Genomic DNA, 16,693 nt, shown 5'->3' with positions numbered 1-16,693 from the left:
TTATTCTTGAATGACTCAGTTACATTATACCACAGCACAGTGTAAGTTACTGTATCTTGATTATCGGACAGTCTCTAGTTCTTCTAGTCCCATTCCACTGATTTACAGTCTTGAAAAATTCAAATGATCACGTTAATCCTAGTCTGTAAATCCAGTCACAGTGACATTTAGTATTACCGTTACCCGTGCCGTCTCTAACACCGAGGCTCTTGCAGACCTGATTCTTCATATGCACCAAAAAGGGAAGATCTTACATTACCCAGATGTGGAATTAGACCTCTATTATGTATATTGCGATTATACAGCATGTGTTCTACTCACCATAGTGTATGGAATGACAAACATACTTCTCAGTAACATGTCTACTGGGCGCAGGGATGAAGGAGCCAAGGTTTCAAATAAAGTATTTAACACACCCAGAGCTTCATGACAGTCAATGTGCATCTAAATACAAAACAAATGACACATCACCATCCTTCTTATTACTCTGCTAAGGAAAATACACAAAAACTGCAATTCATCCAATACTCAGTTATATTGGTTACAAGTCTATAAATCGGAATTTAGGGTAGGTACTTACCTGTTGCTTTGACAACATTGGCAGAATGACATCTGCTATCTGTCGGGATAACCTTTTCCACTTGTCTTCATTCTCCTTGTGACACTGCTGCAGTACCAATATAAACATCTCCAGAACCTACAAAATAAAGAATCACACTAGACACTCCCAAGACTGAGTCCAGCCAGTCCGCCCCACCGGGACCCGGCCCAGCCAGTCCGCCCCACCGGGACCCGGCCCAGCCAGTCCGCCCCACCGGGACCCGGCCCAGCCAGTCCGCCCCACCGAGACCCGGCCCAGCCAGTCCGCCCCACCGGGACCCGGCCCAGCCAGTCCGCCCCACCGGGACCCGGCCCAGCCAGTCCGCCCCACCGGGACCCGGCCCAGCCAGTCCGCCCCACCGGGACCCGGCCCAGCCAGTCCGCCCCACCGGGACCCGGCCCAGCCAGTCCGCCCCACCGGGACCCGGCCCAGCCAGTCCGCCCCACCGGGACCCGGCCCAGCCAGTCCGCCCCACCGGGACCCGGCCCAGCCAGTCCGCCCCACCGGGACCCGGCCCAGCCAGTCCGCCCCACCGGGACCCGGCCCAGCCAGTCCGCCCCACCGGGACCCGGCCCAGCCAGTCCGCCCCACCGGGACTACGCCCAGCCAGGTTCCCTTAGGACTATAGTCCGTTTGTGACCTATACAGTTACTATTGCGATCTGTCAATTTTTACTCTCTTATGTATTTCTATATTTGCATTGTATATACCTAGAATAACAGTAATTATTACTCAGTAATAAATGACATTAGTACAAGGGATGAGCGCTCACCTGATGGTACTGGATCAGCCGGAGGAGCATGGACACCACAACTTCTTTCTGAGTCTCCAGCTCTTTACCAGCATCGGCTTTATTTGCTCCCCGCAATACAAAAAGGTCATGGACTATAGGCTGCAGTGCTGGAATGGCTGCAATACAGAGACCAACATCACATTACTATCTACATAACTAAGTACCGCAAGGCAAGCGCCCTTCACTGACTGATTTAATGTCTTCTATAATAAACACTGAATGGGTTAATAAAAAACCTTCTACTAATTGCTTTCAGCGATCTAACTAAACACAAAGGGCTGTACTGTGCTCCTGGTTGCTACGGGTTACAGCACATTGTTACAGACTGTGACCTGTCCTGTCTATGTACCGTGAGTGACCGCTTTCCTCCCGCTGGCCATGATGCCGTCACACAGCTGGATGATTTTGGGAATGCCAATGATCTGCTTGGAATGGTAGCGCTCATAGGACAGCAGCACCAGGAAGAAGAATACACTGGGAATAATGGCCTCCGACTCCCTGTCAGGTTATTGGAATAAACATAATAAGTAAATGGGATATCATCTGCATTACAGGCACATCTAACAACAATGACACAGAGAGGTGCTCACCTGAACTGACCGACTTCAATGTATTCAAACTGCTTCAGTACAAACCCAATGAACACCTGCAAATAATAAGGGGGGCATAAAAATCCAATTCTCCTGTACATGATTCACCAATCAGATGACACACTGCTGCACACTATTGTACTACATATATAGCGTTTAGGATCCATATACAGTCGAACCTAGATAAGTGGGAAACCTCTATTACTGGGACTAATTGTGAGGTTCTGGCATTTTTGCACCAAACAACCTCTGTTAGTGAGACTGTCAAACCACTCTAACGGAGACGGATTTTTCTCGACTATTAGGAATAATCACCTCTGTAACGGAGACGATTGCGGTTAGGACCTCTTTAAGTGAGATTAGTGCAGTTTATTAACCTCTATAAATGAGACGACCGCCTTCAGAACTTCTGTAACTGGGATTAGTACAGGTGTTGACAAGTCTCTATGTCTGTACCTGGAATTACAGGGGTGACCCTCTATAAGTGAGACAAACAAGTCTGGAACCTGGATAAGCAAGATACCTCTTTAAGTGAGACTAAACGTGAGATCCCACTTATCCAGGTTAGACTGTATTAGTAATAATTACTATTGAATAGCAACCCTTTCCTAACCTCTAGCCAGCTTCTCCTCTTATCTCAGTCCCAATAACATTTCTCGCTCACCATTCCTTACTTCCCGCTTGTTACACCATATTCCATGATACACACCATTCAGGGAACAAGGGGATTTGTACTTATTGTGAAATCCCTTTCCCTAAGGACATACAGACAATAACCCTTTGGAAGCGGGACACTAGAAAAAGTATCTTCCCCTCCTTTCATATTTCTGTATATAAATATAAAATCTGCCATCCAGCTTTCTGCTCACTGTAAAATATGAGACACTTTCCTATGGCCTGGGGGCTGCAAGTGCTCCCTTGATGGTTCAGATAAACTAACACTGTGCTACCGTATCAGGACACTGACCAGCGATGTCCAGGTGCCCATCTGGAGACATACACATAATGCAGTTTCTGTCGTGTGTTCTTGCTACTTGTTCAATTACCGTGAATTTCCACATCACACTAAGCCTAAAAATGCTAGAAACAATAGCTATCACAGGCATTTGATATCCATTTTTACCAGTCTCCCCCAGATTGGAAGCCAGAGAAAACAGGCTCTATCCACTAAGCAGTAACATATGTACGATTACATGTATATTACCTGGTCAGAGTCCAGCAGGCAGTAGTTGACCCGAAGCTGGACAAGCTGAGCAAGGAGATCTAGGACCTGTCTTTGTAGCTGCACAGAAGTGGTGGTGGTGTACTGCTTCAAGGCTTTAATCACCAGGGGCTCAAAGAGACGGATGTGATTATGAATAGTATTCTGAAACAAAAGTCAATTATTAATCTCTAGCTACAGTGTCTGCTGTATTCACCACTGAACGGTCTCATAACTGGGCAGCCACATGCAGATTGCACATTTCATGGAGACCGAGGAATAAAGCAGTTGTTCTCTATACTCAACACTCCAATAACAGTCTGTAATATATATGGTCACTGGCTAGGATTCTCCTGGTGCAAGATCCCGTTATACATGTTACTACAGCGTAGAAACGCCGTCAACAACAGCTGAACTCGCCCTTGACTTGTGGATTTTTGTATGCTACCCTATGGGGCTGCAAACAAAAATCCAGTGGTTAATCATGGGAGCGACGATTGAACTGACCCCCAAAAATTAAAAAAAATGCCAATTTGCAGAGATACCATGGGACACAGGTGGGCCATAGAGAGCCAACCACTCATAAAAGACGAGGTCTAGCCAGTCGCTATTAACTTTCTAACACCCCCTTGTCATCTCGGACACAACGCCAGGCCTACCTTGTCTGCTCGATGCTTAGTAACATTGGTAATGTTGTTCTTCAGCTGGGAAGAAACCTTCTGGAGAACATCAAACCACCTACAGCACAAAACGTATTATCAAATCATTGTCATTTCTACGATTCAAACAACAGGACCATAGTGACCGGTGTACAGTGAGAGCAGTGTAAGGTGAGTGTATGATAACAAGAGATATGGTAAGAACTTACCTTTGTTATCACTGTTTCTACGAAGTCCATAGGGTCCACAGGGTTGACCTTGGGGTTATAGCTGGAACAGGATCCATGGGCACCACACAGTTAAGCTTTTAGCTCCCAGGATGCACTTGGGTCCTCCTCTATACCCCGCCCCCGAGCCACAGGCACCTCAGTTGGTAAGCAGCCTAGGCCGGAGGAGAATATGGAACAGAGAGAAGGAAGACTGGAACACACAAGAAACCATACTCACAGCAATAGGAGACGGAAAACCGGTGACCAGCCACACAGCCCATTTGAAGCCAGGTGCGTCAGGGCGGGCGCCCTGTGGACCCTATGGACTTCGTAGAAACAGAGATAACAAAGGTAAGTTCTTACCATATCTCTTGTTTTCTACTTCAGGGTCCATAGGGGGTCCACAGGGTTGACCTTGGGGATGTCCCAAAGCAGTTCAACTAAGGGCGGGGACGCTCCTGTGCTGAAAGGAGCACCCGGCGCCCAAAGGAAGCATCCTGAGAGGCGAAGGTGTCAAACGCATAGAACCTCAAAAACGTTTGAATAGAAGACCAAGTGGCCGCCTTACACAGCTGAACAGCAGAAGCGCCACGTCTAGCAGCCCAAGACGGACCCACAGAACGAGTGGAATGAGCCTTAACAGAGGCTGGCACAGGTAAACCCTCTTGTGCATAAGCCTCACAAATAACGGAACGAAGCCAACGGGCTCACGTTTGTTTGTTGGCAGGCCAACCCCTCTTGTGAAAACCAAAGAGGATAAACAAGGAATCAGACTTCCTAACCGAAGCCGTCCGGTCTACATAAATTCTAAGCGCCCGGACCACATCTAAGGAAGTCTCACCAGCTGAAAGACCAGGGGACTGAAAAGCTGGCACAACAAGTTCCTGATTAATGTGGAACTTCGAGACCACTTTGGGCAAAAACTCGAGTGCGGAGCACCGCTCTGTCCTGGTGAAAAATCAGGAAAGGAGGGCGACAGGAAAGCGCCCCCAATTCAGACACCCTCCTGGCCGAAGCAATTGCCAGGAGAAAAACCGTCTTAAATGTCAGCCACTTGAGCTCCACCGCCTCAAGAGGCTCAAACGGAGGACCCTGCAGGACCCGTAGCACCACCGCCAAGTCCCAAGGAGCCACAGGAGGCACAAAGGGAGGCTGGATCCTGAGAACACCCTGGAAAAAGGTGTGAACGTCTGGTAGTATTGCAATCCGCCGTTGAAACCACACGGACAAGGCGGACACATGAACCTTCAGAGATGCAAGGCGTAAGCAGAGATCCAATCCTGACTGAAGAAATTCCAAGATCCTAGAAACTCGGAACACCTGAGAATCATAATGTCTGGACTCACACCACTGAAAGTAAGTGTGCCACACTCTGTGATAAATCCGTGCTGAAGCAGGCTTGCGTGCCCGGAGCATGGTACCAATAACCGAACTGGAGAAGCCCCGAGACCTCAAGACGGCTGTCTCAAGAGCCACGCCGTCAAAGACAGCCGACCCAGATCCGGGTAAAGGCAGGGCCCCTGAGACAACAGGTCCCGACGCTGAGGAAGAAGGTACGGAGCGTCGATGGAGAGGCTCCTGAGATCGGAGTACCAAGGACGTCTGGGCCACGCCGGAGCTACCAGCACGAGCATGCCGCCGTCCTGCTGGAATTTCCGCAGAACCCGAGGAAGCAGGGATAGCGGAGGAAACAGATACGCCAGGTGAAACGTCCATTTCACCGACAGTGCGTCCACCAGACTTGCGCCTGCGTCTCTTGTCCTTGACCCGTAAACGGGCAACTTGTGATTGTGACGGGAGGCCATCAAGTCCAGCTCCGGCAGTCCCCACCTGTCCACGAGTAGCTGAAATACCTCTGGGTGAAGCGACCATTCCCCGGGATGCACGTCGTGGCGGCTGAGGAAGTCCGCCTCCCAATTGAGGACTCCGGGGATGAAGACCGCCGAGATCGCCGGAATGTGACCCTCCGCCCAAGTCAGGATACGAGACACCTCCGACATCGCTGCCTGACTGCGAGTTCCGCCTTGGTGGTTGATATACGCCACCGTGGTGGCGTTGTCGGACTGCACCTGTACCGCCCTTCCGTGAAGAGCGGGGCCGGACGACTGCAGGGCCCTGTATACTGCCCGCAGTTCCAGGATGTTGATGGGGAGAAGTGCTTCTTCCGCTGACCAACGACCCTGAAGCGACAAAGAGCCGGTCACTGCCCCCCAACCCCAGAGACTGGCATCCGTCGTGAGCAAGACCCAGTCCGGGATCCAAAATGGGCGCCCTTCGACCAGATGAGCTGTCTGAAGCCACCAAGCCAAAGATTGCCGAACGTCCGGAGACAACACCAGCACCTGAGAGCGGATCCGGTGAGGTAACCCGTTCCATTCTGATAGAATCAGCCCCTGCAGGGGCCGGGAATGGAACTGGGCAAATTCCACCATGTCGAATGTCGACACCATGGACCCCAGAACTCTCATAGCCGAATGGACCGACAGGCGGCAACGGCTCAGGCAACTGTGTATCCGCAGCTGTAGGGAGGCGACCTTCTCTGGAGTCAGGAAGATCCTTTGCTGACGCGAATCCAGCAGGGCTCCCAAATGCACCATCCGCTGAGATGGAATCAGGGAGGACTTTTTCCAATTTATCAACCACCCGTGTGCTTGCAGGCAAGCGATCGTCAGGTGGAGATGTTGAAGCAGTACCTCCGGGGAGCTCGCCAGCAACAGGAGGTCGTCCAGATACGGCAGCAGCCGTACATTCTGGTTCCGAAGATGTGCGGCCATGACCGCCATAATCTTCGTGAACACCCTCGGTGCCGTGGAGAGACCAAAGGGTAGCGCCCGGAACTGATAGTGGTGTTGAAGGATAGCGAACCTCAGATACCGCTGGTGTGAAGATGCTATCGGAACATGGAGGTAGGCGTCCTGGATGTCCAAGGACACCATGTAATCCCCCGGTTCCATCGCCAGAATGATGGAACGTAACGTTTCCATCCTGAACTTGGGAACTCTGAGGAATCTGTTCAGAGACTTCAAGTTGAGGATAGGGCGATGAGAACCATTGGGTTTCTGCACCAGAAACAGAGACGAATAATACCTCGTCCCTCGTTGTGATAGAGGAACGGGAACAATGACCCCTGCTTTCAGCAAGGACTCTATAGCCTCCTGAACCTGTAACGCCTTGGTCTTGTCCTGAGAAGGACTTGTGCAGAAAAACTGGTGGGGTGGTCTGTGCCGAAAAGACAGGGCGTACCCCTGGGAGACCACTTCTCGAACCCAGGCATCCGTGGTGGTATTGTGCCAGCACTGGGCAAATAGAAGAAGTCGGCCTCCCACTCTGAGGTCCCCCAGAGGGAGGCCCGTCCCATCAGGCCGCAGGTTTATCTTCCTGCTTGGAAGAAGGGCGCCGAGCACTCCAGGCTTGCTTCTTGGGTTTAGAGGCAGTCTTACTCGCAGACTGTCTCGGGAAGGACTGACCTTTCGCCTTACCCTGAACCCGAAAGGAACGAAAAGCCGAACTCCGAACCTTAGCAGGCAGTGCCGCCGAAGGGAGGAAGGCCGACTTGGATTTAGCCAGGGTGTCCACTATTTTGTCCAAGTCCGGACCAAATAGTAATTCACCATTGAAAGGTAAGGCCTCCAGACCCTTCTTTGAATCAGAGTCCGCTCTCCAGGACCGCAACCACAAGGATCGGCGGCCAGACACCGCTGCAGCCGATACCCGCGAGGTCAGCAGACTAGCATCTAAAGAAGCTTCACCAATGTAAGAAGCAGCGTCCCTCATTTGTCCCAACAACGCCCGCTGGACATCCGGAGCGTCGTCTGGGAAGGTATCTTCCAATGCATTGGCCCACCCCTCAATGGCCTTGGCCACCCAGGAGATGGCCATGGACGGTCGGGCCACCGCCCCGGAGAGGGAGTAAATAGACTTTAAGCAAGTCTCAACTTTCCTGTCCGTGGGATCCTTCAGCGAGGATATCGACGGTAATGGTAAGGTGGCGCCCCGAGTTAAACGGGTGACATGGGAATCCACCGCCGGTGGAGTTTCCCATTTTTTACAATGTGCCTCAGGGAAGGGGTAATTAGAAGCCAACCGCTTCTGAGGAAGGAATCTCTTACTGGGCGCCTGCCAAGCTACAGCCACATGATCCGTCAACTGATCCGACAGGGGAAACACCGCAGAAGCCACCTTAGTTTTTTTGAAACTAGGAAACTTCGACTTAGGAACCGGTGCCTCATCCTCTATAAGAAGAATAGCTCGCACCGCCCTAACTAGTGCTCGCACATTAATGGACGACTTGGTATCCATTTCCTGGACCGAGGCGTCCGAGTCAGTGTCATCAGGGACCTCCCCATCATCTGAGGAACCCTCTGAGTCCGATACCTGAGCAGCCCGTGTCATGAGTGTTTAGAAATCCTAGAAGGCATGTCAGTCTGCAACATTGACTGAAAAGCCGAGGAAGCGGCCGCCAAATTTTGCACGGAGTTGGAGAGCACATCCACCCATGGTGGAGGCGTCGCCATAGGGGCCTGAAAAGGTACCACAGGCTGCTGCGGCACAGGGGAAGCCTGTATATACATAGGCAACCCAGCATAGGGACCTACTGATTGAGACCCAGGAGGACTTCCGCAATAACTGCGGGACACCCGGGGAATGGGGGATGGTCGGCTGGGGCACCGCCCTAGTAGGGAGAGCAGTCGGGACCGACAGACGGTCCGCAATAGACACCAGCACTTGAGAAAACATCGCCCACGGTGGTTCCTGCGCCAGAGAAGGTCTGGATGGGCCAGGAGCCACCTGGCATCGACTACACAGGCCATCCTGTGACAAATCCTCCCTATCTACTCCTGCAGAACAGCGTCCGCAGGAGGCCAACACCGGAGCCACTGAGCGCTCAACCTCCTCGTCTGACATGACAGAATATATTATATATCTGGCACCAGGGTAGAAGTAACACGCACTCACCGGTGTGCTGAACAACAGCCCACAATATGGCACTGAGTAGCACACAACTGTATGTGACGGACCTCACAAATACGTGATCTATATAAGTGAGGTCAGTAGAAACGCCCCTCCCCCACACACCTGTAGGGCTTGTAGGAGAAGTAAAGGGATAGGTATAAGCTGACAGTAAGCGGAAAATAAGCACAGACAGGCAGCACTAGCAAAAGTCACATACCATGCAGGAAGATATACTCACTGCACCTTTCCACTACAATCAACCTGCCCAGATTCAGTGTCTGGGAGGGCTATAGTGCTGTGTACGCTGTCCTTAATCAGGGGAGAGGTACACAGGGGGACCGGTCCGCGTGCTCCCTGAGATCTGCGCTGCCACTGGGAAAATGGCCACTGGAGACCTCAGAGGAGGAGTGGCCGAGTAGATGCAGCTCAGCGACGCCAGACTGCGTGCTGAAAGGCGCGCTGAGCTGAGGGGAGGAGCCGCTGAACAGGGAAGGCTTCCTCCCCTGGCTGGCCATAACCCCAGGGATGCTGGCTTCCCGCTTGCCCCTTTATCCCTGGTGGTCTAGTGGTCCCACGGGTTATGGGGGGGGCCCGCCGCCACTGCCAGCAGCCTCCGGTCTGTCCCCCGGACCGGAGGCTAAAGGACTGCATTTAAGGCATTCCGCGCGCCGCCGCTAGCCAGCGACGCGCGGCTTACCTGAATCCCCGGCGACTCCGGCAGCAGTCCTGGGAGGTAGACAGAGTCCGGCTAGTACGGACTCTGCCCTCCCGCCGCGATCCCCAGATCAGTACTGGCGTCGCGGCGCCAGTCGGGGATCAGAGCGGCAGCATGGGCGTCTGTACAGACAGCCCTTCGCTGCCGTCTGTAGTAAAAAGAGATTAAAAATAAATAAAATCTAACTTAAAATAAAAAGCTTCTGGGGGCTGCTCCTGCAGCCCCCCTGCGCGGTGACCGGCTCCGGCCGGGCACCAGCTTACACTGAGGTGCCTGTGGCTCGGGGGCGGGGTATAGAGGAGGACCCAAGTGCATCCTGGGAGCTAAAAGCTTAACTGTGTGGTGCCCATGGATCCTGTTCCAGCTATAACCCCAAGGTCAACCCTGTGGACCCCCTATGGACCCTGAAGTAGAAAAAGAAGACTTGGAAGCTTGGATGAGTGATATCCTTTGTACAATAGAATTTCCAATGTGAGACAGGGGTGTAGTACAAGCATGGAGCACCGATGCTAACTCAATCATCTAAAAGCAGTGGGAACTTACCCCGATGTGTCCTGCTCTTGGTCAGCCTGAACCATGTTCCTTAGACTGGCATCTGCCAGTGCCTGTGTGAAATGTGTATATGGGGCCATGAAGCAGTAATGGTATAAGCCGGGTCGCAGGTTAGAGGAGCCCAGGCGCTGTGCTTTGCCTTGGGTTTTGCTTGGGTTGGATGATAAAGCCTCAAATTGCGACGCCAAGTTAGTTCCAAAGAGCGTCTTTAATAGCTAAGGAAAATTGATAACTGTTAACTGCAACATACACAAAACTCAAAATCAGTGAGCAACCAACATCAGAAGAAAATATTCAGCAGGTTTACACTCCAACTAATGTTTCCTACTACATCTTTCAGGCCATACTGACAAGTCGCTACAGCCAGAAGTACATAAAGCCCCCCCCCCCCCATTCATAAATGTTACAGTTAAAGAGAATACGTGGTGTTCAGCAGACTAATTTAAGTCCTTTGATAGGATGCATTAATGATCCAAATCTAGATCTGCTAGAAGAAGGCATTAGGCTGAAAAGGGCGTGGAGGCCCCATGACAAAGCAAAGCCCGTCCATGTGTTACGAAAGCAGAAGACTATCCAACAGACAGTGCTAGAGCTCTTGGTTGCTTAATCTCACCTGCTGCACACAGACTGTGGCCATCACCGGTTCACGGCTGAAACAGGACTTCAGATAACCCAGTATTTCTTCAACGCTCTGTATACAAAAACATGACAGGATCTCAGAGAGCTAGTGCTACAGAGAACTGCAATTAGGAGGTGGCCACACACATTATTATCGTCAACAGAAGACTGCAGAGCACATCCCTAAATGCAGAGTATAAATACAAAGCTACAGGTAGGAACAAAGCAAAAATGCACAGTGCAGTCAAAACCTTTACTGGTAAATTAACCAGCAGTAAGAAAAGAAAACACTGTAAGCCATAGAGCAAATTTACCAGGCAAAGTATAAGCGGGGCACGAAGAAAAGGACCTATCCCTAAACATAAAAGTTTCTCTCCTCTCCTTGCATTGGTCCAATGCTAACAGTAAATATGCTTGTAGAGCTCACCACTCAAACTCCTAAGTAAAGTTCACTAAGGTGTGAATCCTATCCAAACGCTATCGTTCAAGTGTGTGTTCTTGCAGAGTTGAAAAGATATCAAAACGGGCGTAGGGGAAGATTGCCATTGTGGGCTGTTGTAGCCGTTGTAGGGCCATGGTCAAGGCTAAAAAGTAATATAAACATGACAGAGAGAAGGCAAAGATGTTGCAGGCTATTGCCCAGGGGACTGTAGAGGGCAGGAGATTCAGTTTGCTAGTTGTTGGCTCCTAAGTACTTCGCTTCTGAACCAGGCTGCAGAACCCCATTGCGAGTACGGTACCCCAACAGTAATAGTTCACGGATTTGCGCGTTAACTGGCCGTTATCAACCGATCACAGCACAGTTATCGGGGATTTCTTTTAAGGTCTCATGAGACTCTGAAAAAAAAAAAAAAAGCCCAGTTAATTGGGGCTAATTAAATCTCCCACGGTAAATTACCGCAGCTAACTGAATCTCCCCCTAAGTATCAAAAATTTTTGTTATATTGTATGAGGATTATCACAAAAAGAGAAAATGACCAGAGAAATCTGTCAGGAGTAACAGGGATTATAAGAAATATGAAAAGTATCGCTCGACAGAAAGTAACACGTGAAAGCCTTTTATGGCAATGGCAGCACACCTCCAGGAGAACAGACAAACAGTTTGTAAGAGCTAATATGCAGAATATCGCTACTCACTTTGCCAATATCAGTAAGTGTAGCAAGTTCTAATATCTGCGAGAGCACATCAAGGGCAGAGCGTAGAAAACCTCCAAACTTCTCATTGTTGTTCTGTAAATCCAGAGTCACCTGGGTAAATCAGAGGAGGCAATTTGCCCAACATAAGGACAAAAAGGCAACACACAGTATGGGATAAAGTCAGGTGTAACACAAGTTCCCCAGCTAACTCTGGGAAGGTCACAGCATTTATTGTTATGATGAGGTGAGATAAAGGTGCACCCGGTGGAGTACCCTACACATCTATGGCTGCATACCTTGTAATTGGCATAGGTGGCTTTCAATACATCATACAGTTTTAAATACGATGGGAGATGGTAGAAGCTACCGAGAGACTTGCTGGTTTGAGCCGGACCGGAAGCGTCTGTTTGGCGAGAAGCTGTAATAAATTTATAAAACCAGTAACGTCAGTTAATGAACCAATCCGTATCCAGCATTCTCTGGTGCTGTGTAGCACCCACTAATCCACATCACATCAATCACTCTCTATCATAAGACACGAATAATAAAATACTATGATACATAAACCAAAAACCATTAGTTTATATTTTAGTGGTATTGACCTGTTACATACTAATGAGGACAGATAATTAGTGTAGCTTAACAGTTTTATTAGCGACAATACAGTATATTCTCATGAGTCCATTCATTACCAGTTTTGTACTATATATGGCGCTATCATATTACGCAGCGATTTGAAAAATAGACTTAGGCTGGTATCTTATTAGCAGTGCTAAAGTAGTGCTGTTAATGGATCGTTGCGGGGATATCCAAATAGCCCCAAAGTGCCGCCCAGCACAGACACTTATCGTGAATTATTTTCGGGCCCTGAAAAAAAATAAAAATTAAAAAATACTCAAAAAGTGCAGTTTTGCCTTTGCCACAATGGCGAAAACACATAGGTCTGTGAACTTATAACGGATCCTATGTGGTTTCACCCGAAATATCCTATTTTTTTCCCCCGAAACAATAGGATATGGGGAAAATAAAAAAGCGTCAAAAAACGGAAATAATCTGCAAAAAATTCCCCATTTTTCGCTGATCACGCTTAATTGGATACCGGCCTTAGTCACTCACATCAGCCCCTGCCTCAGCGGAGCTGCCCATCTATATACTGAAACCCTATACATAGACACACAAACACTAGTGGAAAATTGGACAGGCCAATTAACCTACCAGCATAGTTTTGTTTTTGGATTGTTGGGAGGAAACCACCTAGAGGAAACTCAAGCAAACACACGGAGAACATATAAACTCCACACAGATAGGGACCTGCCGGGAATCTAACCCATGAAACTTCATTGATGTAAGACAGCAATGCTAACCACCATGCTGCCTAATTTTAAAGAAGCTTTTCTCAACAGAACTTCAAGTGCTAAAAAGAACAATCTATTCAGCACAAGGGTTCAATTAAGGACAATGTTAAATATTAAACAAGTATTTTTGACCCATGATTTGCTGGGTCGCTTAGCTATTGTGGCAGGGGTTTGCACCAACTCCAAGTGCCACCCCCCCTTCTGTCTCCTTCCCTCCTCTGAAGCACTTGCTGGGGGAGAAGTGGGCACGGAAGGTGTTGTGGTTAGGTGAGCAGCTTGGGGGATTGGCACATGTAGGACTTTGCACCAGCTCCAAGTACTGACAGGTATCTTCCTCCATCTCCCATCTTTGCCACCCCATCCCCCGTCTGTCTCTCTCATCCCCATCTCCCTCATTTCTCTGAAGCGTTGGCTGGTTGAGAAAAGAGAATGTGGCTGCAGCAGGCAGCCAGTGAGAGCTTGCGGCTCTCTGCTGAGCCTATGCTAGACACATGCCTTACAGTATTCTACAAGAGATGTCAGCACAAGTTTGTGATATAATCCAAAAACACCATGAGTTAAGCATTGCAAACAACTGCCTTGAAAATGACATCAGACAGAAGTCTATTCTACTCTTGGAGCGATTCACACACCTGTTATTCACAAATTATTAAGAAACATTTACAGCCTGACACGGTAACAAGTGTCCTGACACTTCAATGAGGTTTTCTAGCACATTATAATGGTTTCTACAATACATTATTAAGCACACACAAAACTGCATCTCACCCACTTTCTACCTAATTACCAAGATGTTCATATTCAGCTGAATAATAGAAACACAAAAGAATCACCCGAATACCAGAAAGAATTAGCTGCTGCAAAATAAAAGGCAGAGATCATCCGAATTCTAATTCTGTCTCCTGATGCAATAATTCTAAGTCCTGCACACAAACGCCTCAGGGAAATCAGGCTTCAGACGTTATTGGCCAGTCCCTGGCTCTTTAGTCAGTCAAGAATAATTGTGTTAAAACTCTGATTGGATTCATGTTTAATTGACTGTTACAACAAATGGCCAAACCGGAGGACTTTGGCAGAAGTTGATCAATTTAACATGGATTGCATTGTAAGGAACTAGCATTCCCTGTTTTAATGCAACTTGTATTTTAAGGTATCTATATACCAAAGGCCTGGTGTTCTGTAATATATTATACATATATATATATTAGGGATGTGCAGGCTCGGATAGGTTCGAGTTTGCACGTGGAGTTCGGATTTTTCCCTCCAAAAAAACGGAACTCAGAAAGAGGCAAAACGTCATCTTACATGGACGAACATCACCATTCCTGGACAAAAGTCCAGAAATGATGATGTTCGTCCATGTAAGATGACGTTTTGCCTCTTTCTGAGTTCCGTTTTTTTATCTTCACAGTCCTTATGCTAATCTACCCCATATTGCTAAATGCTCTGGACTTCCTTTGGCTAAACGAAGCGATTCAACACACTGGCCATGATTGAAAAACATTTTAATTGATCCGTTAACTTCTATTTCTATTTCAATCTATTTCGATGAGATGAATGAAGACAGAAATGATCATGGCATCCCGGACAAACACATGACAACTACAAGCAACTAGAAACAGTATGCAACAAACAAGATGGCTCTGGGATGGCAATCCTATGGGGGATACTGCCTCATGGGGGCAAATTAGAACATTGGCGCTTCAAGTAACTCCAAATTGTTTAAGCTCCTCCCATTTCTCTATCCCCATCCTGCTGGTAACGCCACATTTCCTCTAACCAAATCCCACAGACCGAGAGAGAAACCTTTGTCAAACTCTAATAGGTGAACTAGAACAAAAAAAATTATAGGTGCTCCGAGTCTACTAATGGATTGAGAGAAATGGTGCAACGCAAGTATAAAAATCACATAACTCCCAATTATGGGACACTGGACCGTGGGGGGATGTCCAAAATCTCTCCGCTCAGGAGGGTGCGGCTTCTGGCCAGTTAGCAGCCTGGCACAGTAACTGAGCTGAGATCCTGTGTCGCACACTCAATCTGGTAGAACGCGCAGTCGTATTTTTGGTTCAAACTGCTTTGCCAGCACAGGAATATGCACACGCTTGGTTTTACCCACATGGTACTGAGTAGCAATATCAATGCCATATAAGTATACAAAACAGAAAGACATTGTTGGCTGCACAATTACTACCATTGCACATTGGTGTGTATATAGCACATAAAAGAAAGGGGATTTTGTTAATATTTTCATCAAAATATTTAAGCTTGCAACCAACTTCAAGGGGCCCCAATCTCTATTCCAAGGTAACAATTTTCCATAGAAATCCACCTAGCAATGGTCTGCTTGGACGCTAGCGAACCTCTCTTATGGGCATAGAGGACCAAAAGATCAACTCATGGGTTGTAAGAAATTAGATCACCAAAGCCCTAATATCATCCAGCAAGCCCTCTTCTTCTGGAGACCTACTGCAGCGTAAGGACAGAATCACAGGACAGCAATCATTCCCAGACACTAGAAGGCTGATATCGACTTGCATTACATAACCTTCTCACTGGAACAGGAGAGTCCCTTACCTTGCCACACCACCTGGACGCAGTCTGTGGCATGTGGTGCCACAGGCAAGTTCACCGCCTGCAGCTTAAGCGGGGGAAATTCCTCCAGGCTAGAGTCCCATGTTGGGAGCAGGAACAAATATTTATTAAAGTGCCATAGTCTTAATGGTGGCTTTATATTCCCATGGCACAATGTCCCCCAATTATATGATTTGTGGTATGTGCACAGAAAACTACATAAAATCATACGACACTGGACACCTCCTCTAACACGCTTACCTGGAGTGACGTCACTGGCCTTCTTTGGACTCAGCGGCACTGCCGTTTGATCAGCATTTTCTCTTTCCTTCCCTTTCCGTCGAATGGGACTTAAAGAAGGCGGGTTAGTTAGAGATGGCAGAGTTGCCTGAAAGTAACACACACAAAAAGTTAGAGTGCCACTGGTCTGGTGCATATCAAAGCCTATCAATGTGAACAAAGATAGCCAGCCAACAGAGTAACATAACCATGGAAGCAGCTAAGCTTTCCTAACCACAGGCACCCTACTGATTAGTACTGATCGGGCGTCTAATACACAAGACTCCTGCAATACCCAGGTACTACAACAGAGACTGCAAATCTAATACTTTCTTCTTAGACGTTCTAGCTTCCTAAAGCGCAGTGTGGTTGCATACAGCAGACTAACATATATGAGTTCATTACAAAAACAGACAAGGAAGCTAGGCAGTTTGCCGTGTAGGATGTGGTGGTCACA

General features: G+C 48.5%; 1 protein-coding gene across 5 annotated transcripts in view; it reads right to left on the bottom strand.

Annotated features, from left to right (window-relative positions):
• Positions 1–16,693, bottom strand: part of HTT (huntingtin) — a 193,421-nt gene that overhangs the window by 82,166 nt on the left and 94,562 nt on the right. For all 5 annotated transcript variants that reach the window (XM_088462238.1, XM_088462236.1, XM_088462240.1 and 2 more), the window contains 12 exons: positions 16,219–16,345; positions 12,325–12,446; positions 12,029–12,139; positions 10,887–10,964; positions 10,265–10,488; positions 3,845–3,923; positions 3,189–3,350; positions 1,985–2,040; positions 1,744–1,892; positions 1,374–1,510; positions 581–697; positions 322–444 (listed from right to left, as the gene is read on the bottom strand). In XM_088462238.1, coding sequence (XP_088318364.1) covers positions 322–444; positions 581–697; positions 1,374–1,510; positions 1,744–1,892; positions 1,985–2,040; positions 3,189–3,350; positions 3,845–3,923; positions 10,265–10,488; positions 10,887–10,964; positions 12,029–12,139; positions 12,325–12,446; positions 16,219–16,345 — 1,485 coding nt within the window. The remainder of the gene's footprint in view (positions 1–321; positions 445–580; positions 698–1,373; positions 1,511–1,743; positions 1,893–1,984; positions 2,041–3,188; positions 3,351–3,844; positions 3,924–10,264; positions 10,489–10,886; positions 10,965–12,028; positions 12,140–12,324; positions 12,447–16,218; positions 16,346–16,693) is intronic.

Source organism: Taudactylus pleione, unplaced genomic scaffold, assembly GCF_031769625.1.
Source record: "Taudactylus pleione unplaced genomic scaffold, aTauple2 ptg001166l, whole genome shotgun sequence".
Taxonomy (NCBI): domain Eukaryota; kingdom Metazoa; phylum Chordata; class Amphibia; order Anura; family Myobatrachidae; genus Taudactylus; species Taudactylus pleione.
Note: the sequence above shows the minus strand (reverse complement) of the source record. Positions and strands in the feature narration are given on the sequence as shown.